Source organism: Anabrus simplex, chromosome 1 (genome assembly GCF_040414725.1).
Source record: "Anabrus simplex isolate iqAnaSimp1 chromosome 1, ASM4041472v1, whole genome shotgun sequence".
Lineage (NCBI taxonomy): Eukaryota > Metazoa > Arthropoda > Insecta > Orthoptera > Tettigoniidae > Anabrus > Anabrus simplex.
Window position 1 is genome coordinate 539887665 of NC_090265.1, and position 26501 is coordinate 539914165.

Below are 26501 nucleotides of genomic sequence, written 5' to 3' on the forward strand. Positions count from 1 at the left end.
AAGCTTATAAAATAACTAATGTTCTTAAAAAACATAACATGAAAATTTCCTTTAGAACCAATAACAGAAATTTTGATATATTACACAACTCTAAATCACTAAACAAATCTAATGCTTTTTCAAAATCTGGAGTATACAGATTCAAATGTAACAACTGCAGCTCCTCGTACATCAGTCAAACTTGCCGCAACTTCAACATCAGATACTCCAAACATATCAACGCCATTAAATACAACAGATTCTCCGCCATAGGACAACACACACGACTCCAAGCACAATTTCACCAATATTGAAAAAGACATGAAAATACTTAAAATCATTAATAAAGGCCCCCTCTTAAACACTACTGAAAATTGTTTTATTCACCTTGCCCAATACTTCAACCCCAATTTCAACTTAAACGACATTTCTGAAAAACCCAACATCCTATTTGACTTCCTAATTCTTCTTCTCAAAAATTCTAAATTTCAAAACCTGAATTCAATTTTCCATGCCTTACAAAGTTCCTACCCACATTTTATACCTCCAGTAACCCACTCTAAACTACCCCTCCTTCGTCCGTATCTTATCCTCTCTCACCACCTTTCAACTTTAAACCCTTTTAATCTTTTCTTATCCACTAATCTTCTTTCTTTATTAATTTATCCTATTTTTCTTTTCACCCTCTAAAAAAAAAAACTACATTGCCACCTTCATTTTGGGCCCTCACTTTCAAATTTAAACTCATGCCTTGCGGCCGCCAACTTTGACTACTTCAATCACGACCTGAATTTTTTATATTCAAGAAATAGCGCACTATGCATACACGTTTTCATTTGTTTCCGATATTGCACTTTTTACCACTTTTTCTATTCACTATTGTTTTTTCACGTCAACTGTTCTAAAAATCTTCAAGATCATAATTACGTATTCAATTATATTGAATCATATTATAAATATATATAATATATAGGCACATTTTCGTGAATTAAGCCAATACTTGATCATTAATCTATCCTTCAATCTCCGTCAGCATATGAAACTACAGCACTTGACGTTGTAAACACCGCGCCGATCTTCTGGAGCTTGCAAGTTACTTCAGTTGAGCTGCTCGTCTTCGGCTTCTTCACGACTTTAGATCTTGATATATGGATTGTGTTGTGACTTTGTGCTTGACGGTGTATGCAGTCTGGCTCATTTAACTGTTCTCTGCTTTTCGTGAACATTGTGAGACAGTGCCAAACATTGCGTGTGCCGTACTGATGCTCGGAAGATTACGCATTACTTCTTTTAATTGACTTACATTCCACTTCGTCTGAATTTTACAGTGCCTACCCCCGTCATTCTTATATCGCCTCTTCAACTGATATTGTGTGGACTTGACCGTTAACTTCTTTCTTACTTATGCATTGTTTTTCGAGTTATAATCGGCTGATGATGACCCAGACTGGGGTCGAAACCGGTACCATTTCCACTTTTGATTAAATAAGAATGTAATCTCTACATCTCTTATTTACTTGTATTGAATAGGTTGAACTACCATATTTATTATTTCAATTTAACTGTTAAAAAGCCATGTACGTACTTTTCTTCGATTTAACGAATGGACTGCTATCTTGTTATTATAAAAGGTTTATTCCACAATATTTACAAATCTATTTAGAGCACTTATTCAAACACTCAAAACATAATGTTGCCCTCCTCTACATTATTACTTCTTTGTAGCCTGGTGGATAACAAAAGAGTATTGTATTGTAGATGGTGCATGGAGCATTTTCATGAATACTCTCAAAATATAAATGCACCATATTCTAACACAACGTCCTGCAGGCAGTTCATTTCGAACCAGTGGCTTGGCATCACATTTTGCCAGTCACAATTCATAACTGTTTCTGGAAGTGCGGCTACAATGAAAGTGTCGAATGTATTGACAACATCGTTGATGTGGGACTTATGTGCGATGATTGAGAAAAGCTGGATGTGAACGATGCGGAATTTGATGCATTTAGTGTCAATAGACAGTGAACTCCTCATGTTCTGCTCTCAGTGTAGAGGAGTTGTGTGGCAATATAACAGTGTCAACTGACGGATGTGCAGTATGGGGCAGCCAGAGTGAAGACGAGGTCAAACCACCGCCAAACTTTTCTGAAGCACGAAACGACTTTGAAACACTTCAATCCTGCCTTTACACTCATATCAACAGCAGGGAGCAACGAACTATTTTGAATACTGAAAGAGCATTGTTCCATGTGGAACGTAATCAGATCAAGAAACAAACATCTATTAAGGACTTTTTCAAAAGATGTTAAAAGAAAATACTGGAATGACTTTTTGCAAAAAGTGTGAAGGTATAAAGTGTGTACTGTTAAATTTGTTATTACATTATTCATCACTGTGTATTTCAAGTGCATATATAATTATGTGTGCTTTATTTCTATGCATAATATTTGCAATTGCTTTATAACTGGTGTTTCCTACATCCATAGATTTTCCACATATTTTTTTGCATGATCCCACCAAAAACTATGAATCAATATTCCACAGTACTGCCATTATCATAAAAAAGTAGTACGTCTGAAGTATATATGGCCCAGTCTTGTAAACCCTCTTCAATGTGCTCCTTTAATTAAAATCGCTTTCCAGAAGATGTTGATAAGCTGTTAAAAGGCGCAGTCAAAGAAATTATTTGTCTCCCTCATGCCTGTCCAGATGGAATGATCTACGCTCCAAAGCATTTCCGAGGCTTAGGTCTTATGCAAGCCAAGTGGGAAGCTCCTATACAAAACTTCAATATCTGCAGCAGTCTTCTTCGTGCTGGAGACGATCACCTTCATGTTATTAGAGACTTACGGGCAGAAGAGAAGTCAGTATTGGGGAACTTAGCTATTGACAATACTAATAATCCATTGACTGGTCGGTGAATTTGTCAACTACTATGAGAACAAAGCTTCTGCACTTGGACACTACATTCTTCATGAGGAAAAGGTGTTGAAGTTTATGCCAATCACCCTAAAGCAAACTTCTGGATAAGTAACAGGAAAGGACTGACAAACTCTGAATGGAAAAATACTCTCAAAATGTCGTGCAAAATCTCGGCGGTTTGAGCAGTTCCTGGTAGATGTCCTGGCACAATCCGCTGTCGCCATTCAGACTGCGGCGAGAAGAAAACTCTTGGTCGTGTGTTGGGATACTGCCGCAAAGGAGAATTTCTCAGAAACACCCGTCATCACAGATGAGAGCAACCTTAGTCTCTGTACTGAGAGATTTGAAGTGGAGAGTTTATGAAGAAGTACGCTGTATCTCTTCCACGGGGTCCAACGGAACAGCAGATAGTGTTGCCATCCACCAGCAGACTCGAACAGCTGTTATTCTTGATCCAACTATTTGGTTCGAAAGAGACTTATCCCTGGCCAAGGAAGTTGACCAGGAAAAGAAGAGCATTTATGAACCATGCATTTCATATCTGAATGCGAGACATGACATTCGCCCAGAAAAATGGTCTGTGATAGAACTGTTATTTGGAAGCAGAGGCAGTGTACCTAAACATACGTAGGAAATCTTGAAAAAGCTTGGAATCCAGCACATGACTTTCGAAAAAGTTATAGTGAACATTTAAAAGACTTGGTGACAATCTTAAACCATCACTTATACTACTCCTGAATGATAAATTATCTAGCATTTCCTTTCAGTACAATCATTTTAATATATTCGGTTATCATTGCCTAAATTGTAAAAATTCAGAATCCTTGTAGTCATTCACGCTTTGTGAACTGATATCTTTTGAATTACGTATATAAGCCTCCTAGTGCTTGGTCCTCACTTACCACAGTGAGAAAGAGAGGATCCAAATAAAACAAAGAACCTTGGCCTAAGTAAAAATTCTGCAGGCAAATATCGTCTGAGGTCAAATGCAGAGCTGTACTCTAAATCTGAAAAGCTCTCATTATCTACAAAGAAATGCAGTCTCATCTTTCACAGACATCCGTCTTGAATATCCAACACAAGAATATTAACGTAGGATTCTTGATCTTCTGATGAGCAACTGCAGTGAAGGATGATCTAACTGGGGCCTCTTGAGACACTGGTTCAAGAAAGAAGCAAATTCAGGATAATAAGAAAGATAAAATAGAAAGACGACAAAACAGTTTTATTTTAATCATAACAGTATAAAATGTCTTATCACTTAATAATACAGAATATATAAACAAATACAATTTTACAACAATGCTTAATTTTTGTACCTGCCTCGAATTTTATAATGGCAAGATCCAATATTGTAAACTGATAGGCTTCAAGTAATGTGATAGTAACTTGGATTGTACATTATCAAGAAAAATCTTTCAAATGTACAACACAGTAAAGCCAATTCAGCCAATTAAATTACTCTAGAATATACTAGTAGGGATCCCTGATTTTCCTGAAACTGTCCTTTTTTTCCCCCTTTCTTTTTCTAATATTCGACTAAAGAAATACTTAGAAATGCTAATTGTATACTATGAAAATTACTTTTTTAAATTTGCTTACTACAGGAAAAATTGTCTGTTCACCAACAATACAAGACAATTTCAGCATGCAGAACTGCCAACAATCAGATAACTGTTATTAAGGAAAAGTCTCTCTGCCAGAAGATTCTGTTTGTACTATGGTAGCACAGGAGCTATAATCTGGTTCTGCTATTAATATACCAAGCTTCAAGAAAATTTAATGATTTACAGTAAATTAAGCTGTAAGATTCTACTGCGGGTACACAAAAGATAGGTTAGATATCCAACATAGTGCTGCTCAGGCGAAGTAGCCTAAAGGCCTCTAGTATTCCCTGGACAACAGCATAGGTCTGGTGAATGACAAGACCATTGATCTGCAAATTCAAAGTGGATGCTTCTCTTTTGACCAAACGTGACAGGCCTATGATCAGACGTGACAAGCTCTATTGGAGACAATAGCAATTTTCCTTCATAACAGTATATCAATAGCAACACAGTTACATTTACGCAGTCTTGTTTTAATTCTTCTATATAAGTAAGAATATTTCTAGAGGCAGGTTGGTGAGAGTTTGGCAAGCATAAAGGAAGGATCTCTCTTCTCTGCTACTTCAGGTAAAGCTTTACGTAATTTTTATATGCTTTTACTGTTTCCAAAACATGAGTATCTACAATCAAATCACTACCAAAATAAGGAGAAGATTCCTCTAATTCCCCTACATCTGTAAACTGTATAGTTTTGAATGTACTGAAATATAATGTTCTCATCAGACTGTGAAATGAACACTGTAACTTCCTTACAACTAATCTTTAAAAATACAAGAGTGATAACAATTAAGAACTTAAAATAAAGTATGTAAAATCCTGTTCAATCACACCTAGACTGTACAATACAAATTCAACTATGCTCTTCCACTAAGTACATGTTTGCTGGTTTTTCATTTTCAGAAATTGGGATTCCTATTCACTAGCCAATAAATAAAGCTTTTGAATGTCAATCACAAAAGTGTACATAGAATTGAGTTAAATTCTGAAATCTACTGGAATACAAGAATAAAAACTTAAATGTACTTCACATTGTATGTATAAGATCTACAAACTCTTAATTCCCCCCCCTAATAAGTAAACTATGTGAGGAACAAAGTTATTTTTAAAAAAATAGAAGTTTCTATACTCTTTGTGTGTTTCATTATAAAACACTAAAAGGCAATGGAGAGAGAGTTAGGGAGGACGGGGGTGGCGAATACCACATAAGGTCAGAAGTCTGACTGTTAGTACCGTACTGGAGTAATGATAAATAGAAATCTGGCAGAATGTACTCACTAAAATATTAAGGGAAAGCAAGTTAAAAAACAAACAATTTCAAGTTTTGCATATCATATAAAAGAAGAGAGCTGCAATGAAATTAAAAGACCTTTTTAGAAAACTGAAGATACAAATGACTTCCATGTTAAAAGTTGGGTAAGTTCAAGACTTCTTTACTGCTTTTTCATATATTAAGGATAGAATAATACACAGTAATAATATCTTGAATACATTATTCGGTGAACATCGGCTTGGTAAACTACAGTGTTTTTAACTTCGTCAGAAAAAGGTTTCTCCCCTGACTGACTTCTAGATAGTTCTAAAACTTAACAATGCAACATTTCCTAATAACATATATCTCTGAAGAAATTCTGCCTTTGGCCAAATATCAGTAATGAAATATGGTTTTCTTCCTCAAACCCACAGCTCTTAAATTTACTTTTCAGAAGAACTTCATTTCACATATACTTCTAAAATATACTTTCCTATAGAAAACAGAAGGCAAATAAGTTGTATATATTATACAAATAACTCTGGGTTCCAAACCATTTTACAATTCTACAAACAATCTATTTTTTCATCCTTACACTAGAATACATATGTTCCTATTTTATTCTTACATAAACAATTTATAAGGAGAAAAGGAAATAATTCCACTGCTATTGCTGAGTACAAATTATAATCAAGGAACTAAGAGCCTTTTGTTAAATGATCTAAGAATACATAATTATACTCTTTCCCTTTTGTATATGAGGCCATAAGTTGGAGATGATAAATAACATATGGTACTAATTCCAGAATGAAGTGAAATAAATGAACCATCAATTAAAATTTGTTCACTGCATTACACACAGAATCACTGAAGTAATGGTAATACATGAAGTTAGTGTCACTCCTTTTTCATCCTTTCATTTAGAATCAGTTTTTATGTTAAATTTCAGGAAATCAAGAAACAATTTTAATAAACAGATAATAGTTCCTTAATAAATCTTTCAAGTAAGAAGAAACTGTTTATACTATGCTTAACTTATATTACAATGACTTAAGTAATCTCATGTGTATCTTATTAAGGTACAAGTAAAAGCAATCAAAATGAAATGAAACATTGCTGGTTTTTTACTAGATGAATGGAAACAGTGAGACTAATTCAGTTTTTCATAACATTAACTAATAAAAATGGACTCGAGTCCTTTAAATGACACTGTAGTTAAAAAAGAACATAGATATCCAAACATTCTTTGGTTGGAAAATGATCAGGAAGTTTTAAAGAAATAAGAAAGGCGAAAGAATCTCAATATTTTTGGCGAGAGAATATGTTTTAAGATTCTGCTTAAGGGCTTAAATAAGAAAATGTAAAATGAAGGAAAAATCTAGAGTGCCAAAACATAGCAGATAAAAGGATGATAATGTATTAATGACTTCAAACAATAATAAATAGACAAGTGAATGGAAGTTAAATGCATCCGACAACTAGTATCTAGGCTAATAATTTCATTACACACGTATGTTGACACTTCCACAAACTGTTTAAACCAGTTCTGCATTTATTTTCCATCCTTGATTCCACTTCTTGGCCATGCTTCATACACAGGCTTAACTGTAAGGCATGTCCATGTATCTTTTAAAACTGGTACATAAACAGAAAGTAACAAATGAATAACAACAATACCAGTATTCCTGATGAAGGTTATGGTATACAAATTTAAAATTCTGTAAGAGCACACAAATAGTTAAAAAGAAACTTCCATTTTAAATGTACAATGTTGTAAAAGGCATCAAATATCACAATTACTCGTGAAGGAAATCTATTGTTGACTGAACCTGATCCCTGTGGTCTTGTTCTCCCCAATCATATGAGAATAATGTTCCAAAATACGAACACTTAATATATTCTTAATGTTTTTCAAAACATTAACGAGTACTATCTTCTCCAAATTTCCAAAGATGGTTTATCCAAAGTAGGCCCCACAATTAGAACATCTCCTGTTCTTCAGTGCCAAGCAGCACAGAATTCCCAGGGGAAAGAAGAAGATTGCACAAAAGATTCCAAGGCATGTGTAGTCATCTTCCAACACTCCAATCTGTAAAGAATTTTTTTTTTTTAATTACAAAAGAATTTAATTACCAAAACACAGTATTTACTGCTGCCAATTTCAATGAAAATTACAACATGCAATAGTCAATTCCTATGCCCTCAGCAATCTAGTTTTATCCAGCCTGATGCATTTACTATAATTTTCTGAAATACATCAGTCCCTCTTCCTAAACTGGGGTAATAACGAGAGGTGTGATTACAGGCTAGAAGACAGCAGGAATCACGAGTGCCACAATTAATTATCAGGTAGCAGGTAGACAACCATACCCAGGGATGGTGCCCCTGCCTATGTGAGTCCCAGAGCACACTGGCCCAGTGTGTAACATAACATCTGGTAAGAGTCCCAGTTCAGGGTTACGAGTGAAGACCTCAATGGATTCTTCAACAAAGAAGACGGACTTCGGAACGGTGGAGATTACGGAAGAGGCAGCCCTGTACTTGGGGATTAATACGAGTACATCCTGCTGCCTTGCAGGTTGATAGGGGACTATCAAAGGCTAAGGGAGAAAACCCCGACAGAAATATCCCTAATTGGCCCTTAAAGGGAACAGTTTGTCCTTGAATTGGGAAACTGGCATTAAAGGCAGAGGAACCACAAAGATGGTTAGCGGCATAAGGATGTAGAATGCACTGATTAAAGGCCTGATGGCAAATCCTAGTAATAATTATGGGCAAATAGCTTAATATGATAATAGTGGAAACTCTCCTCACTTAGCACGCAGAGCAGCGGCGAAAGGACGTAGTGCTGCCATCTAGCGGCTCGCAGGGAACACTAACATAACACGCTATTCAAACACTACACATTTCGACTTCCAACCCAACGAAATACAGATTTTAAGACGTTTGCGTCGTTCTTGTAACATAATATAGGGAAGGAAAAAGGTGGATGTTGATCTGAATAAACCAGTGATAAGAATAAAACAAATGTAATATCCAATTAAAACATTAGATCGTCGTGTTATGACTAGGGCCTACAGTCTTCAAGAGCAAATCACACATGCAATATATTTTTAAACTTGGCATTTTTACAGGCAATATTTTTCACTGTTGAGTCATTGGTTCTATTCACATATGCCTTTATAAGGACTTTGAAATACTTGTTTGTCCGTCAGTAATTTTACACAGCTGTTACATAAGCCTACACTACATTCATTCAATGACAAAAACCTGTCATTTAATTTTCTAATTCCATCTTTGCTTTCTAACAAAAACTTTTAAAAAACCTATCTTCAAATGTTCTTGATATTTTAGCATCTAACTTTTCCCCACACATATTTGGAAACATAATTTTAGAATTGTCATACTTTTTCATTTCTATGTGCAAGTTTCCCATGCTATAATCATTATCATAAGATGACAATACATCCCTACACTCAGCATGGGGAAATTTGCTACATGCCCAGCCCATGACATAATTGTCTGCATTTTTCTGTATTATATCATGTCATAATCAGTTACCTGATCACTTAACTCACACTGTCGAGAGACATTAGCATCAAAATTGCACTTCATCACATCATTATGAGTCAGTAGAAAGCCTGCAACATCAGATTCACAATTGCTGTCATCAGAAGCAAAGAGCAATTGATTTATCATAGCACTCCTTACAGCACTGCAAAATTTTGTTGCATCTGGGGTTACACTGTTACCTTCTCTTGCTCTGATGATGGAAAAAAATGTTGTCAATGCAGTCTTGCGTGAGCCTCCTTGTTACCAAATAATGAAAACCGTAATCACTGTATAATTCAGACCACAATAGTTTCAGTGCAGAAATATTGTCTAGCCAACCCTGAATACAGAGAGGGTTGCCTTTGCGGTTATTCAAAACTTTGAGTTGTTTTAGACAATCACATATTTCATCCAGCTTTTTCATATGCCCTGAGTCATTGCTTAAAGGTCTCCTGTACTCTTTGGGGCTACTGAGACTTGAATAATTAAAAATATCAGATAAAGTATCACACATTTCTATAAACTCTGCAGTGTTTGCAGCACTTGATTGCAAAGAATTGAATGGCACATGAACTAGCATTCCAGAAGCTACAGAATGGCCGAGGACTCTGGTGGCTAAACATACCCTCATACTTTTCATCTGCCCTTCTGCTCTTCACCCACTGAGTACACCTAAAAATCGATTAAATGCATAGGTTTATTCATAACAATATTTTAAAGAAAAAATAAAAAAAATACCGGCACGTAAACATTAACAGGTAGGCCTATACTCACAGCACTTTGTTGTTAGGAATTCTGTAAAATGGCTTGCGATTACTTTGTCTTCTGTAATGAAAACACCCATGCATAGCACAAATAACTCCTCTTCCTGCCATTTCCAAAATCGTGATACATAACAAGCACAAAACTATCTGAAGTACAAATAAGACACTTCTGGCATACACAGCTGACAGCCGTAGCAAGAGTAGTTAGCCTCTCGAGCCGCTAGATGGCACGCAGAAGCGGTGTCGCCAGTTTCTCGCAGGAGTTTCCACTATTATCATATTAAGCTATTTGTTATGGCTAAGCTCATGACAAAATTATCATCATCCGGAGTAAGTTCCTCAGTTGGATCTCTGGGAGGAAGTTGTAAGTACAGGCATGAAGAAAATCAAGTGGCAAGAAAAAATTAAACTTGGAATGTGAGAACAATGATTCCAGGAGGAAAAATACGTAATACGATGAAAGAAATGAATAGGATGGAGATAAGACATACTTTGTGTTAGTGAGGTGCGATGGCCGAATACAGGAGATGTTTACATATATGAACCTCGAGTGCTATATTGGGGTAGAGCCGATCGAACGCATGAACATGGAGTCAATGTAATACTTTCAGCAAAAGTAGCAAGGTGTTTCAAAAGTTTCACACCTGTATCAGCCAGAGTAAGGATGTTACAGCTAAATGCCAGGCCTGTTGACATAAACGTAATACAAGTGTATGCGCCTACAATGGACAACGAAGATGAAGAGGTAGAATAATTCTATGAAAGCATAAATAGAATTTTGAAAAAACCTTAACAAACATGACCTGACAATTGTGATGGGAGATTTCAATGCGAAAGTGGGGGAAGGTACGACATCAGACATGGTAGGACAGTTTGGATTAGGAGAGAGGAATTCCAAAGGGCATGATCTTGAAAATTTTGTGATGTCGAATGATTTAGTGATTATGAACACTTGGTTTGAACTCCCACCTAGAAGACTATATACAAGGAAGTCTCCAATGGACAAACCCGGAAAATGTGTGAGAAACCAGACTGATTTCATGTTGGTAAATAAACGTTTCAGGAACAGTTGCACCACAGTGAAAACATATTCGGGTGCAGCAGACGTCAACTCAGATCACACACCACTTGTTGGGAGTTTTCAAAGTTGAGATGAAGAAAGTGAAGAGGAAGAACAAGCAAAACTATAATTTGAGGAAAATGAAAGACCCAATAGTGAAACAGAACATGCAAGTAGAACTTGAAGATTATCACAGAGGAAAACATCACCAGTAATAATGCCAAATTAGAATTGACTAAACTACAAAACGCTGCATAGCAAATAAAAGAGAACACATGAAACAGGAGGGAAAAAAAGAGAAAGTCATGGATGACGGATGAAATACTGAACCTAATGGAGAAAAGAAGAGTCAATGAAGGAAAACCTGTAGAATACAGAAAGATAAATGTGCACATCAGAAGAAAGATCAGGGAGGCAAAAGAAAAGTGGAGCAGTGTGGGGAGATTGAGTTATATCAAAGTAGGTATGACGGCTTCTATGCACACAGGAAAGTAAGAGAAGTAACAGGGAAATACAGAAATGGCACCAGCGGAAAGTTAATAGATGAAGCCGGGAACTTGATGGTTGATTTAGAAGACAAGAAAAAGACCTCGAAAAAAATATATAGAAGATTTATTTCATGACACTAGATATGCTTCTAACAAAGTAAAAATGAAATAAGCGACACAGATATATTAGAAGAAGTAGTTCAAACAGCTATCAATCAGATAAGGACAGAAAGGCAGTGGGACCAGATAAAGTAGAAGCAGAGTTCTTAAAACTGATGGATGAAAATAATGTAAAATGATTGACCAAAATTTTAAACCAAATTTATGTATCCAGGAATATTCCATCAGAATGGCTCAAATCAGAGTTCAACACCATGCTAAAAAAGCCAAACGCAAAACAATGTGGAGATTACCGCACGATAAGCTTGATGAGTCATCTCTTGAAAGTGTTCTTGAGGGTGATATACAGAAGAATATGCAGACTGTGTGAAGATCAGATAGTCCCTAATCAGTCTGGGTTTGTTAAAATAGTAGGTACGAGAGAAGCCTTCTTCAGTGTGCAGGTTCTGTTTTAGAGATGTAAATAAGAATGTATTTGCTTGTTTAATAGACTACCAAAAGGCTTTTGACCATGTAAAACATGAAAAATTGATATATATATATATATATTTTGAGAAATATTGGAATGGAGGAAAGAGATCTGTGAATCATCAAGACGCTGTACTGGAATCAAACAGCAGTGTTGTGTGTTGAAGGAGAACACACCAAAGCAATCAAAATCCTCAAAGGAGTGAGGCAGGGATGTATCTTGTCACCTATGCTATTTAATTTGTATTCAGAATATGTATTTAGAAAAGCCTTGGAAGATATAGAAGAAGGAATTTTGATAAATGGAGTGAGATTAAACAACATCCGGTATGCTGATGATAAAATAATATTTGCTGATACTATCCAAGCGCTACAATCACTAATGGATCGAATTGTAAGAGTCAGCAGCCAATACGGGTTTGAAATAAACACCGCAAAGACAAAACTCATGGTTATGAGTAAGGAAAATATTGCCAGATTAAACTTGGTTATAGTCCGACTCGTTGGCTGAATGGTCAGCGTACTGGCCTTCGGTTCAGAGGGTCCCGGGTTCGATTCCCGGCCGGGTCGGGGATTTTAATCGCTTCTGATTAATTCTTCTGGCTCGGGGACTGGGTGTATATGTCCGTCCCAACACTCTCATCATATTCAGACAACATACTACACTACCAACCACTACAGAAACACGCAATAGTGCTTACATCCCTCCATAGAGGGTTGGCGTCAGGAAGGGCATCCGGCCGTAAAACAGGGCCAAATCCACATGTGCGACACAGTTCGCACCCGCGACCCCACAGGTGTGGGAAAAGCGGCAGGAAAAGAAGAAAAGAAGATTAAACTTGGTTATAAATCAAAAGAGTATAGAAAGGGTAAAACAATATTCGTATCTTGGAACCATAATAAATGAAGACTGGGATAACTCACAAGAAATCAAGGTACTCATTGGAAAAACAAGAAGTGTGTTCCAAAAAATTTAGTAATATGTTTAAAAGTCACAATCTAACATTAGGAACTAAAATCAGACATTTGCACTGCTATGTATTTTCTGTTCCTTTATATGGTGTAGAGTCATGTATCTTAAATAAAAACAAAGAGAAGAAGCTGGAGGCCTTTGAAACATGGCTTTATAGGCAGATCTTGAGAATATCTTGGACCCAGACAATGACAAACATGGAGGTAATGAGAAGGATGAACACAACACCTCAGTTGATCAAGATAGTGAAATGCCGAAAGCTGCAGTATTTGGGACATATCATGCGCAATACAGATAGATACGACCTACTCCAAAAAATACTTCAGGCGAAAATCAACAGCAAAAACAGGTCCTGGAAGAAGAAGAATATTTTGGTTTGACAATCTTAGAGGCTGGTGCAATACGTCATCGGCTGAACTGTTCCGTGCTACCACAAACAAGACAACATCCAAAACGGATAGGCACCGAGAGAAAAGAAGAAGAGCCCGAATGAACCAGTAAAACAAGCACAGATATGAAGAACATGTACATTTACAATACGAGGTATGCACACTAGAGATGGGAGTTACATATTGTAACATGATAATGTATCCTGTTCCAATGGAGTAAGCTATTCCAGGCGCGAGCCATAATTTTTAACAGTTTAGAGGCAGTGCTGATATTCCTACCCTGTTACTTACTGGCCGGTTTCAGATATTATTTAGTTATTCGAAGTGCATTGTATTACGCTTACTGGTAGTAATACATACAGGAGCATAGTTTCTCAAAACTGTTATGCGTGGCCTTCCCACTTTGAATCTTGTGTTTCACGCCGTGTTGTGGACAATGAGTAAAAGACCCGATACGATTTAAGTAGACAAAAAACTCAATAACAAGGAAATTGTTTCTTAGAAATGCATTGTACGAAGGTACCAAACCAAACCAAACCCCATGGCACTACAGCCTTTGAAGGGCCTTGGCCTACCAAGCGACCGTTGCTCAGACCGAAGGCCTGCAGATTACAAGATGTCGTGTGGTCAGCACGACGAATCCTCTCGGCCGTTATTCTTGGCTTTCAAGACCGGGCCGCTATCTCACCATCGGATAGCTCCTCCATTCTAATCACGTAGGCTGAGTGGACCTCAAACCAGCCATCAGGTCCAGGTAAAAATCCCTGACCTGGTTGGGAATCGAACCCGGGGTCTCTGGGTAAGAGGCAGACACGCTACCCCTACACCACGGGGCTGGCTTGTAAGAAGGTACCAAATAATAATAATAATACAACTGGTTCATGTAGTTCTCATTAATGTAACATGGTACTCAAGTATCAGGTCCTGAAAAACCATCGCAAGTGCCATCACATGTATCTGTCCCTCCTGAAACTTAGTCATCGTCGACTTCAACCTGTTGTTATAATTTCTACCAGTACAAAGGAAATGGAGTGATATAGAGAGAAAGACGCTAGACAGGCCACTTACACAGTTGTTTACCGCATACTCCCAACCTTCATTGTATGGTGGAAGACAACAGATTTTTGAGATTTTTATACTGGATTTCCAGAGCGAGTTGGCTATATAGTTCGGGTCATGTAGCTGTTAGCTTGTATTCGGAAGATGGTGGGTTCTAATCCCACTGTAGGCAGCCCCAAAGATGGTTTTTGGTGGTTTCCCATGTACAAACCAAGCAAATGCTGGACTGTTCCTCAGCTGAGGCCACAGTCGCTTCCGTCCTAGTCTTGTCCTATCCTATCCCATCGTTATAATATCAGTCTGAGATGGTGCAACGTAAAAAGACAAAAAATTACGATGATGATGATGATGATGGTTGTTGTTTAAAGGGGTCTAACATCTAAGTCATTGGCCCCTAATGGTACAAAATATAATGACAATTTAAAAGTTCAAAATCACTAACCAGAATAAAAAATGTGATGAAGAATGAATGGATGGATATGAATTTAAAATAATCAGTGGATCTGAACCATACACTATCACAAACAATAGTATTACTGACCAAGGGACTGCTTCTAAAACACAATCTTGAATCGAGGATGCTCGTTGTCTAAAGGGGTCTAAAATCCAGGTCAACGGCCCCTCATTAAGGTACTTGATGCTGGTAAAGTAGAACAGTGGTATTTGTCATGTTGCGGTACTAATCATGGTGTTCCATACATTATGGTACTACTCACAAGTATTGTACGTCGCACGGGTAACGCAGACTTATAGTGCTTCTCACATAATGGCACCACTCATAGGCAACGCAAACACTAGGCGTACTAAATATGGGTGCCGGTATTCCCATGGTGTCCCTCATATAGTGGGTATTAATCACAGGCAATGAAGACCCACAGCGGCGCTCATATAGTGGTATTAATCACAGACAATGCCCAGACCCATGGTGTTTCTCACAATGGTACTAATCATGGGTACTGGAAACTCACAGTGAACCACTCTCTGCTGCTACTAATTACAAACCTAGTGTGTAGGGCTACCTAACATAGTGGTACTAATCGCACGTAAAGGTGACCCATGGTGTTACCCCTGTGATGGTACTAATCACAAGTAGTTTCATGGTCCTAATACAATCATCCCTTGGTCGCCCATTTTAGTTGTCTCTTAATACAGGCAGGGAATACCGTGGGTGTATTCTTCGTATGTGCCCACACCCAAAGGGGGTAGCGAGAGAGAAAGAAAGAAGAAAAAGAAGGGATCCATCACTTCGAAAAATGAAGTAACGGATGAAAAAAGGCAAGGGCCACGAAGGGCGTGAAACTGAAAGACTCCCTAGGCCTCGAATGCTCTAATACCGTTGGGGTCGGAAAAGAACAAGAGTTGACCAAGGGAGGTCAGACAGGATAGATAAAAGTGAGAAGCCTGGCATAAGTAAGTGGAAGCAATGTCAGGACTCAGCTAAGGGCCCCGTGGTCGCCAAACCACACTCCCAAGTTGAGAGACCCTCGGGCCCTTTTAGTCGCCTTTTACGACAGGCAGGGGATACCGTGAGTGTATTCTTCATCTGCATCCCCCACCCACAGGGGGGTAAGAAAAATCAAGAAAAGTGTACTGGATTAAACTCTGCTTACGTCTTGCCTGATCGAAGGACTGTTTCCTCATCTCTCATTTGGGCAGCATCTGATGTATATACGACACTCGTTCGTCAACATATTTTACAATACCGGGTCCCAGTGTCTTTAACTACAGATCCTTAGACATCTAGAAATACAGAGCTACCTAGCAATCACAACGATTTTTATAAATGAAGGTTTCGAAGTATTAGTGTTTGGAATGTATATGGGTCACTGCAAACATTTTCTAGGAGTAGTCAAGAATGTGAGTGACGAGCTGGCAAAAGGGAGAGTGGGAGAGAAGAAAGCAAGATGAAGATATGTTGTTGAATCATCAGTCCATAGACTGGTTTGATGCATCTCTCCATGCCACCCTGAAAATGAAAAAATGAAAACCTACAACCTGTTATCCAGTCATTGACCGGGTCAGGGATGGAATGAATGAAACATATATACGCTGTTTTTACAATGGGGTCGCCACTCCCAAGGTGATTTATTAATGAGTGATAAATGCTATGAAATGATAATGGAGAGTGTTGCTGGAATGAAAGATGACAGGGAAAACTGGAGTACCCGGAGAAAAACCTGCCCCGCCTCCGCTTTGTCCAGCACAAATCTCACATGGAGTCACCGGGATTTGAACCACGGTATCCAGCGGTGAGAGGCCGACGCGCTGCCGTCTGAGCCACGGAGGCTTCCATGCCACCCTATCCTGTGCTAACCTTTTAATTTCTACGTAACTACTACATCCTATATCTGCTCTAATCTGCTTGTCATATTCGTACCTTGGTCTACCCCTACCGTTATCATCACCTACACTACCCTCAAAAACCAACTGTACAAGACCTGGGTGTCTTAAGACGTGCCCTATCATTCTATCTCTTCTTCTGGTCAAATTTAGTTGAATAGATCTCCTCTCACCAATTTGATTCAGTATCTCTTCATTCGTAATTCTATCTACCCACCGTCTCACCTTCAGCATTCTTCTGTAACACCACATTTCAAAAGCTTCTATTCTCTTACTTTCTGAGCTAGTTATCATCCATGTTTCACTTCCATACAATGCCACGCTCCACGCGAAAGCCTTCAAAAACATCTTTCTAATTCCTAAATCAATGTTAGAGATGAACAAATTTCTTTTCTTAAGAAAGGCCTTCCTTGCTTGTGCTAATCTGCATTTTATGTCCTCCTTACTTCTGCCATCATTAGTTATTTTGCTACCCAAGTAACAATAGTCATCTACTTCCTTTAAGACTTCATTTCCTAATTTAATATTTCCTGCATCATCTGATTGTTCGACCGCACTCCATTACTTTTGTTTTTGACTTATTTATTATCATCTTGTCTCCCCCAAGACTCTCCATACCGTTCAGCAATTTCTCCAGATCGTTTGCACAGTCAGATAAAATAATATCGGCAAATCTTGGAGTTTTGATTTCCTTTCCTTGAACTTTGATACCCTTTCCAAATTCCTCTGATTTCTTTTATTGCCTGTTCTATGTAAACACTGAAAAGGAGATAGGACAAACTGCAGCCTTGACTCACTCCTTTCTGGATTGCTGCCTCTTTTTCAAAGCCCTCAATTCTTATCACTGCAGACTGATTTTTGTGTAGATTGTAGATAATTCTCCTTTCTCGGTATATGATCCCGATCATCTTCAGAATCTCGAACAGGTTGGTCCAATCAACATTATCGAATGCCTTTTCTAGATCTACGAACGCCATGTACGTGGGCTTGTCTTTCTTAATTCGGTCCTCTTAAGATCAGACGTAAAGTCAGGATTGCTTCACGTGTTTCCACATTTCTTCTTAAGCCAAATTGATCTTCTCCCAACTCAGTTTCAACTTGAAAATAATACGTGTCAAAATATTGCAGGCGTGAGATACAAAACTAATGGTGCAGTGGTGTTCACACTTGTCAGCACAGGCTTTCTTGGGAATAGGTATAACAACATTCTGGCAAAAATCAGATGGCACTTCTCCTGTATCATACATCTTGCACATCTTACACACTGAACTGAACAACCTCCCCATGCTGGTTTCTCCTAAGGCAGTCACTAATTCTGAGGGTATGTCATTAATTCCCGGTGCCTTGTTCCTACTTAGGTCTCTCAAAGCTCTGTCGAATTCTGACTTCAAAATTGGGTCTTGCATGTCATCTGCATCAACAGCCTCTTCTTGTTCCAGAACACTATCATCTACTTCTCTACCTTGATACAACTGTTGGATATGTTCCTGCCATCTTTCTGACTTGTCTTCTTTCCCTAGAAGTGGTCTTCCATCTGAGCTTTTAATATTCATACACCTACTTTCCTTTCTCCAAAGGTTTCCTTGATTTTCTTGTATTCAGCATCTACCTTTCCTAGAACCATACAACCTTCAACATCCTTGCACTTCTCTTTCAGCCATTCTTACTTATCTATCCTGCACTTTCTATCTACTACATTCTTTATTCGTATTCCTTTCTGCCCTCCTCATATTTTGCATTCTTGTACTTTCGTCGTTCATCAATCATGTCTAGTAGGATGCGCTTGAGAACGGTTGGCTGTTGAGAGAGCTCTTGCATTATTGTAGTGATAAAGTAGTGAAAACCTATTGAAATAGCTAAATTTTGTGTATATCTGATTCATTTAGTGCTGTTTATATAGTGGTGTTTAGTGCTTGTTGGTAGAAATTGGGAGTAGTGATATTTATTTAAATTTTGTAACAAGTAATTCAGTTGGTCTTCAGTAAATTACGTTTTCTAGGTTAAGTAGGCTAGCTAGGTGTACCTTGTTTCGAATTTAGGTTTAGGAAATATTTTAGGTAATAATATTAACTTTAAAAATATTTGTAAATATCTGTAGGTTCGTTGGTTATACTTACAAAGGCAGATTATCATACGGAATAGTAGGCTACCGTAACTTCTGCAGCAACTTCTCCGGTATTTCGTATAGATATCCGTTCAAACTATTGCGAAGGTAATAATTTACTACATTTAAAAAAAAAACACGATAGGCCTGTAAACTTCCATTTAAGAAGAAGTTAAAGAGATTACGGTAATAGTTAACAATCATATTGTTATTGATTATTGTCGCTCCTCATATTCAAATATTGCATTGTTGGCTACAGTCGTGAACAAAGGGTGTAGTGTAGTCAAGTAAATAAAAATCAGCTGACCTTGTATTCCATTCATTTGTACTTCTGAGTAGGTAGTTAAAGTATCCGTAATCTATATTTCGCTCCCTCGATCTTTCAGTATTTATGAGCGGTTAGCTAATAATAATAACGTTCATATATCCCAGAAATTGCAGTTCAAGTCCCTGGAGTAGTAGTAGTAGTAGTTTTGATAGAAATATTTGAGAAATTACTGTAGACAACCTCGTATTTTTCAGTAGGCCTAATTAAGGACACTTTCATTCTCCGTCCCGTGGAGTAGGGAAAATAATAGTAATCCACCAGCTGTAATAATCACATAACCACATTTCAGTAGAATTGTAGTGAAGATAAGGTATAATATATTAGATAGTATCTTGCCAGTTATATTCGTGTTTTTCTTCGTGTACGGCAATCCTTTCGATACTTAAGCATTTAACCAAACGCAGTGTAGTGTAGTGTAGATACATTGTAGTATAGATACAGTACATTTAGATAGTGCCGTATCTTGCCTGCTATATTCGTGTGTATCTATTAGACCGTAATACTAATAATAATTTGTCTAAGCATTTAGCTTCGTTGGTAATCTTTGAGTACAGTAGTTCTTGCAAATTTCATTTCTGTTGTGCTTAGTTTAGTGACATACGGTACGGTACCGTAATTAGGATACATCTGAAAGTAGTTTAAAATTACTGTAGTGTACTGTACAGTAGTATACGAGTAATATCCTATTAGAATTTAGTGTGATTATTTTATTATTGTAAAATATTTGTGTAGTACTGGTGTAGTAGAGGTATCCGTAGAAACTCTTACTAAAATACTGTTGTTGTAATTAGAATAGGCTTAATTGCAGTTTGGAATTGTGTAGTTCTTGTGTAGGCTATTACTTTAGATATTCAGTAATTAACAGCAGTTTTTATCCTGTCAGGAGTTGTAGGATTTAAAAAAAAATAGAGCATGACTAAGTAGTATTGTAGTGTAGTCGTATATTAATTACCTTATTGTTGTGTACTATCCCAGACAATATATCCCTCCGTTCATTTATTTTTTGCAAATAAGTTATTTTATTTTTAATTTCATTTTTTTCCCCATAAAGAATGGCTAAGGAGCGCGAGTGTACTTACTCTGGATGTCGCGAGGCATTGAGGGGTATGAGGGAGGAGTTGGAAAGTTTGAGGGAGATAATTAGGATTCTCACAGAAGACAGGAAGGAAGATAGGACTCCCTCAAACAATGTACAGGTTACAGTAGGTGTACAAGAGGGAGGTGAAGGAAAGGGAGGAGTTGTAGAAGACAGGTGGTCTAATGTTCTAAGGGGAAGGAGATTGCAGGCTAAGGGCTCTATTCAGGATCAGAATTCAGGACAGGTGTCTGTGCGAAATCGGTACGAGTCACTCCAGGTAGAACAACAGAGGGAAGATGAGGGACAGGGAGCTGTTGCTGAGATGTGTGGAAGTAGGAGGAAGGGAAAAGGTAGGAAAGGAAAATGTAGAGTAGAGGATAGGAAAAGACAGCTGGAACAGGGTCATGGGAAGGAGAAAAGCGAGGAGGAAGTAGCTTCTGCAGCTATCAGGAAAGATAGGGCTGACCAGGAGGGGAGGGGATCAAATGAGGTGGGTAGGGTTGAGGCTCTGGTCATTGGGGATTCCATCGTTAGACACGTGGGGAAAGTGTGTGGAGGAAAGGGTACCAGGGTAGAGTGTTATCCAGGAATTAGGTTGAGGCAGATGTTGAGGAAAGTAGAAGAGAGGGAGGAGGGGAAGGAGAAGGTGGTAGTGTTTCACGTTGGTACCAACAATGTAAGGCAAGCTGATATAAGTACCAACATAGTTGGAGATGTGTGGGATCTGGTAAATGCAGCACGGGTGAAGTTTAAGAAAGCGGAGATTGTTATTAGTGGAATACTGTGTAGAAGGGATACTGACTGGAGGGTGATTGGGGATTTAAATGAGACTATGGAGTGGGTATGTGGGAAACTGGGAGTGAAATTTCTAGATCCTAATGGGTGGGTAGGAGATAGGGATCTGCGCTCAGATGGCTTTCATTTAAACTGCAGTGGTACGTATAAGTTAGGAAATTTGTTTGGAAGGGTAATAGGGAGGTACATTCAGGGAAACGGGATGGCCTAGGGAGCGGTGATAAGGGAACAGGGAACTGGAAATCAAGTAGGGATTACATAAAATTGTTAGTGTTGAACTGTAGAAGTATTGTAAGGAAAGGAATAGAATTAAGTAATTTAATAGATATATATTTACCAGATATTGTAATAGGAGTTGAATCATGGCTGAGAAATGATATAATGGATGCAGAAATTTTCTCACGGCACTGGAGTGTGTATTGTAGAGATAGGATAGGAAGGAAGGGTGGGAGGGGGAGTGTTCATTCTGGTGAAAGAAGAATTTGTACACTATGAAAAAGTTAAAGATGAGACACATGAAATTCTAGGTGTAAGGCTCATTTCTAAAGATAATAGGCAACTTGATATATTTGGAGTGTACAGATCGGGAAAGGGTAGCACTGACGCGGATTCAGAATTATTTGATAGGATAGTCAGCTATGTGGGAAACGACATGGAAAGAAATGTGATTGTAGCGGGAGATCTGAATTTGCCAGATGTCAATTGGGAAGGAAATGCGAACGACAGGAAGCATGACCAACAAATGGCAAATAAGTTAATATGGGAAGGACAGCTGATTCAGAAAGTGATGGAACCAACCAGAGGGAAAAATATCCTGGATGTGGTGCTGATAAAACCAGATGAGCTCTATAGGAAAACTGAAGTAATAGATGGTATTAGTGATCATGAAGCTGTTTTTGTGGTAGTTAAAAATAAATGTGATAGAAAGGAAGGTCTTAAAAGTAGGACTGTTAGGCAGTACCATATGGCTGATAAAGCAGGCATGAGGCAGTTTCTAAAAAGTAGCTATGATCGATAGAAAACGGTAAATAAAAATGTAAACAGACTCTGGGATGGGTTTAAAGAAATTATTGAGGAATGCGAAAACAGGTTTGTACCATTAAGGGTGGTAAGGAATGGTAAAGACCCACCTTATTATAATAGAGAAATAAAGAGACTAAGAAGGAGGTGCAGACTGGAAAGAGAGTTCGAAATGGCTGTGGAAGTAAGGAGAAATTGAAGGAACTTACTAGAAAATTGAATCTAGCAAAGAAGGCAGCTAAGGATAACATGATGGCAAGCATAATTGGCAGTCATTGGAATTTTAGTGAAAAATGGAAGGGTATGTATAGGTATTTTAAGGCAGAAACAGGTTCCAAGAAGGACATTCCAGGAATAATTAATGAACAAGGGGAGTGTGTATGTGATGATCTTCAAAAGGCGGAAGTATTCAGTCAGCAGTATGTAAAGATTGTTGGTTACAAGGATGATGTCGAGATAGAGGAGGAGACTAAGGCCAAAGATGTAATAAAATTTACGTATGATAACAATGACATTTACAATAAGATACAAAAGTTGAAAACTAGAAAAGCGGCTGGAATTGATCAGATTTCTGGGGATATACTAAAGACAATCGGTTGGGATATAGTACCATATCTGAAGTACTTATTTGATTATTGTTTGGTCGGAGGAGCTATACCAGATGAATGGAGAGTTACTATAGTAGCCCCGGTGTATAAAGGAAAGGGTGATAGACATAAAGCTGAAAATTACACGCCAGTAAGTTTGACATGCATTGGATGTAAGCTTTGGGAAGGCATTCTTTCTGATTATATTAGACATGTTTGTGAAATTAATAACTGGTTCGATAGAAGGCAATTCGGTTTTAGGAAGGGTTATTCCACTGAAGCTCAACTTGTAGGATTCCAGCAAGATATAGCAGATATCTTGGATTCTGGAGGTCAAATGGACTGTATCGCGATTGACCTGTCTAAAGCATTTGATAGGGTGGATCATGGGAGACTACTGGCAAAAATGAGTGCAATTGGACTAGACAAAAGAGTGACTGAATGGGTTGCTATATTTCTAGAAAATAGATCTCAGAGAATTAGAGTAGGCGAAGCTTTATCTGACCCTGTAATAATTAAGAGGGGAATTCCTCAAGTCAGTATTATTGGACCTTTATGTTTTCTTATATATATAAATGATATGAGTAAAGGAGTGGAATCGGAGGTAAGGCTTTTTGCGGATGATGTTATTCTCTATAGAGTGATAAATAAGTTACAAGATTGTGAACAACTGCAACGTGACCTCGAAAATGTTGTGAGATGGACAGCAGGCAATGGTATGTTGATAAACGGGGTTAAAAGTCAGGTTGTGAGTTTCACAAATAGGAAAAGTCCTCTCGGTTTTAATTACTGTGTTGATGGGGTGAAAGTTCCTTTTGGGGATCATTGTAAGTATCTAGGTGTTAATATAAGGAAAGATCTTCATTGGGGTAATCACATAAATGAGATAGTAAATAAAGGGTACAGATCTCTGCACATGGTTATGAGGGTGTTTAGGGGTTGTAGTAAGGATGTAAAGGAGAGTGCATATAAGTCTCTGGTAAGACCCCAACTAGAGTATGGTTCCAGTGTATGGGACCCTCACCAGGATTACCTGATTCAAGAACTGGAAAAAATCCAAAGAAAAGCAGCCCGATTTGTTCCGGGTGATTTCCGACAAAAGAGTAGCGTTACAAAAATGTTGCAATGTTTAGGTTGGGAATAATTGAGAGAAAGAAGAAGAGCTGCTCGACTAAGTGGTATGTTCCGAGTTGTCCGCGGAGAGATGGCGTGGAATGACATTAGTAGACGAATAAGTTTGAATGGCGTTTATAAAAGTAGGAAAGATCACAATATGAAGATAAAGTTGGAATTCAAGAGGACAAACTGGGGCAAATATTCATTTCTAGGAAGGGGAGTTAGGGATTGGAATAACTTACCAAGGGAGATGTTCAATAAATTTCCAATTTCTTTGAAATCATTTAGGAAAAGGCTAGGAAAGCAACAGATACGGAATCTGCCACCCGGGCGACTGCCCTAAATGCAGATCAGTATTGATTGACTGATTGATTGAGTTATCCATTGTTTCTTAGGGGATCTTTTCTTTCTTCCTAACTTTTCTTCAGCAGCCTTACTGATCTCATTCTTCCTGTGTTTCCTTTAGCCTTTTCATTTAGTCCCTGTGTTACACGTTCCTTGGAATAATCTCTCACACTATTTTCTTTCAACTTGTCTAGATCCCATCTCCTTGTATTCCTTCCTTCAACTTCAGATGGCATTTCATGACCAAAAGGTTGTGGTCAGAGTCCACGTCTGCTCCTGTCTTGCAATCCAACACCTAGTTTCTAAATCTATCTCTGCCAGATCATAATGAAGTCTATTTGATACCTTCCAGTGTCTCCAGGTCTCGTCCATGTATACAGCCGTCGTTTGTGGTGTTTGGACCAAGTATTAGCCAGGACTAAATTGTGATCGGTGCAGAATTCAATCAGCCGGCTTCCTCTTTCATTCCTTTGTCCCAATCCAAATTCTCCTACTGTATTACCTTCTCTTCCTTGGCCTACCAACTGCATTCCAGTCTCCCATCACAATTATATATATATATATATATATATTTTTTTTTACAATTGGCTTTACGTCGTTCCGATACAGATAGGTCTTATGGCGACGATGGGATAGGAAAGATCTAAGAGTGGGAAGGAAGCGGCCGTGACCTTAAGGTAGAGCCCCAGCATCTGCCTGGTGTGAAAATGGGAAACCACGGAAAACAATCTACAGGGCAGCCAACAGTGGGGTTCGAACCCGCTATCTCCCGGATGCAAGCTCACAGCTACGCGGCCCTAACTGCATGGCCAACTCACCCGGTGAATTAGATTCTCATCACCTTTTCTACTCTTCATATATTCTTAATTTCTTCATCATCTACTGAACTAGTAGGCATATAGACGTGCACTATTGTGGTGGGCATTGGCTTGGTGGTCTATCTTGACCACAATAATCCTTTCACTATGCTGGTCATAGTAGCTTACCCGCTACCCTATCTTCTTTTTCATTATTAAACCTACTCCTGTATTTCCCCCCCCCCCCCGTTTGATTTTGTGTTCATAATTCTGTAGTCGCCTGACCAGAAATCTTGCTCTTCCTGCCAATGTACTTCACTTATACCAACTACATCTAACTTTAGTATATCTATCTCCCTTTTCAGATTCTCTAACCTACCACAGCAATTCAAACTTATAACATTCCACGCCCCGACTCACAGAAAGTCAGTATCCATCTTCCTGATGATTGCCCCCTCTCGTGTAGTCCCCACCTGGAGATCTGAATGGGGGACTAGTTTACCTCCGGAATATTTTACCCAGGAGTATATCATTCATACCGAGAGAGTTGCATGTCCTCAGGAGTTAGTTACAGCTGTAGTTTCCCGTTGCTTTCAGCTGTGTAGCAGTATCAGCACAGCTAAGCCATGTTACGTATTATTGTAAGACCATATCAGTCAATCATCTAGACTGCTGCCCTTGCAACTCCTTTCAATGAACCATTTGTTAGTCTGGTCTCTCGACAGGTACCCGTCCGATATGGTTGCACCTACGGCTCAGCTACCTGCTTCACTGGGACACACAAAACTCCTCACCACAGCAACATCACATGGTTCACAGGGGAGGATGAATGTATAGTATTGCTATTTATGAGTACTTATTAACACTAGAACCGCCAGAATATATTGTATACCTGGAACCGCCGATGTGGTCATTTTGCGCTATTGAAATCGTTATACACGGTTACTCATTATTATCATTTTACCTCTGTTTCTGTACATTTGTTTGAGAGTTTCAATATTGGATTATCAATAAAAAGATGCCACCCACTCATTACACTATCATCAGAAACATGCCATTTTGAATATGGAGTAAGTCCTGGATTTTTTTTTCAACGGTGTATGACGAGCAATCCAACCAAGTGTCATCTTCCCAGTCTGCTACAATCCACTCCCTGATGCCATCAGTACCTAATAGCGCATTATCTGGCTATGGAAGGCTTTTACCTTGGTTGTTGCGTCTCCTATTATACCATGATTTACGGGTTACTGTTTCTACGTCTGTAACAGAATAATTAAAAACTCGTCAGTACTCAGCCTATGCAAGGCATCATTATAATCTGAATATGGCATAAATCAAGGAATTACATCAAACTTGTTATG

The 26501-nt window shown here is 38.3% G+C and overlaps 1 protein-coding gene across 1 annotated transcript in view; it reads right to left on the reverse strand.

The window, feature by feature from the left end:
• Nucleotides 1-4105: 4105 nt before the first annotated feature.
• LOC136857104 (membrane protein BRI3) overlaps nucleotides 4106-26501 on the reverse strand; it is a 45548-nt gene continuing 23152 nt past the window's right edge. The window contains exon 3 of the mRNA XM_067135502.2: nucleotides 4106-7846. Within this exon, the coding sequence (XP_066991603.1) occupies nucleotides 7715-7846 (132 nt within the window). The 3' untranslated portion in view covers nucleotides 4106-7714. The remainder of the gene's footprint in view (nucleotides 7847-26501) is intronic.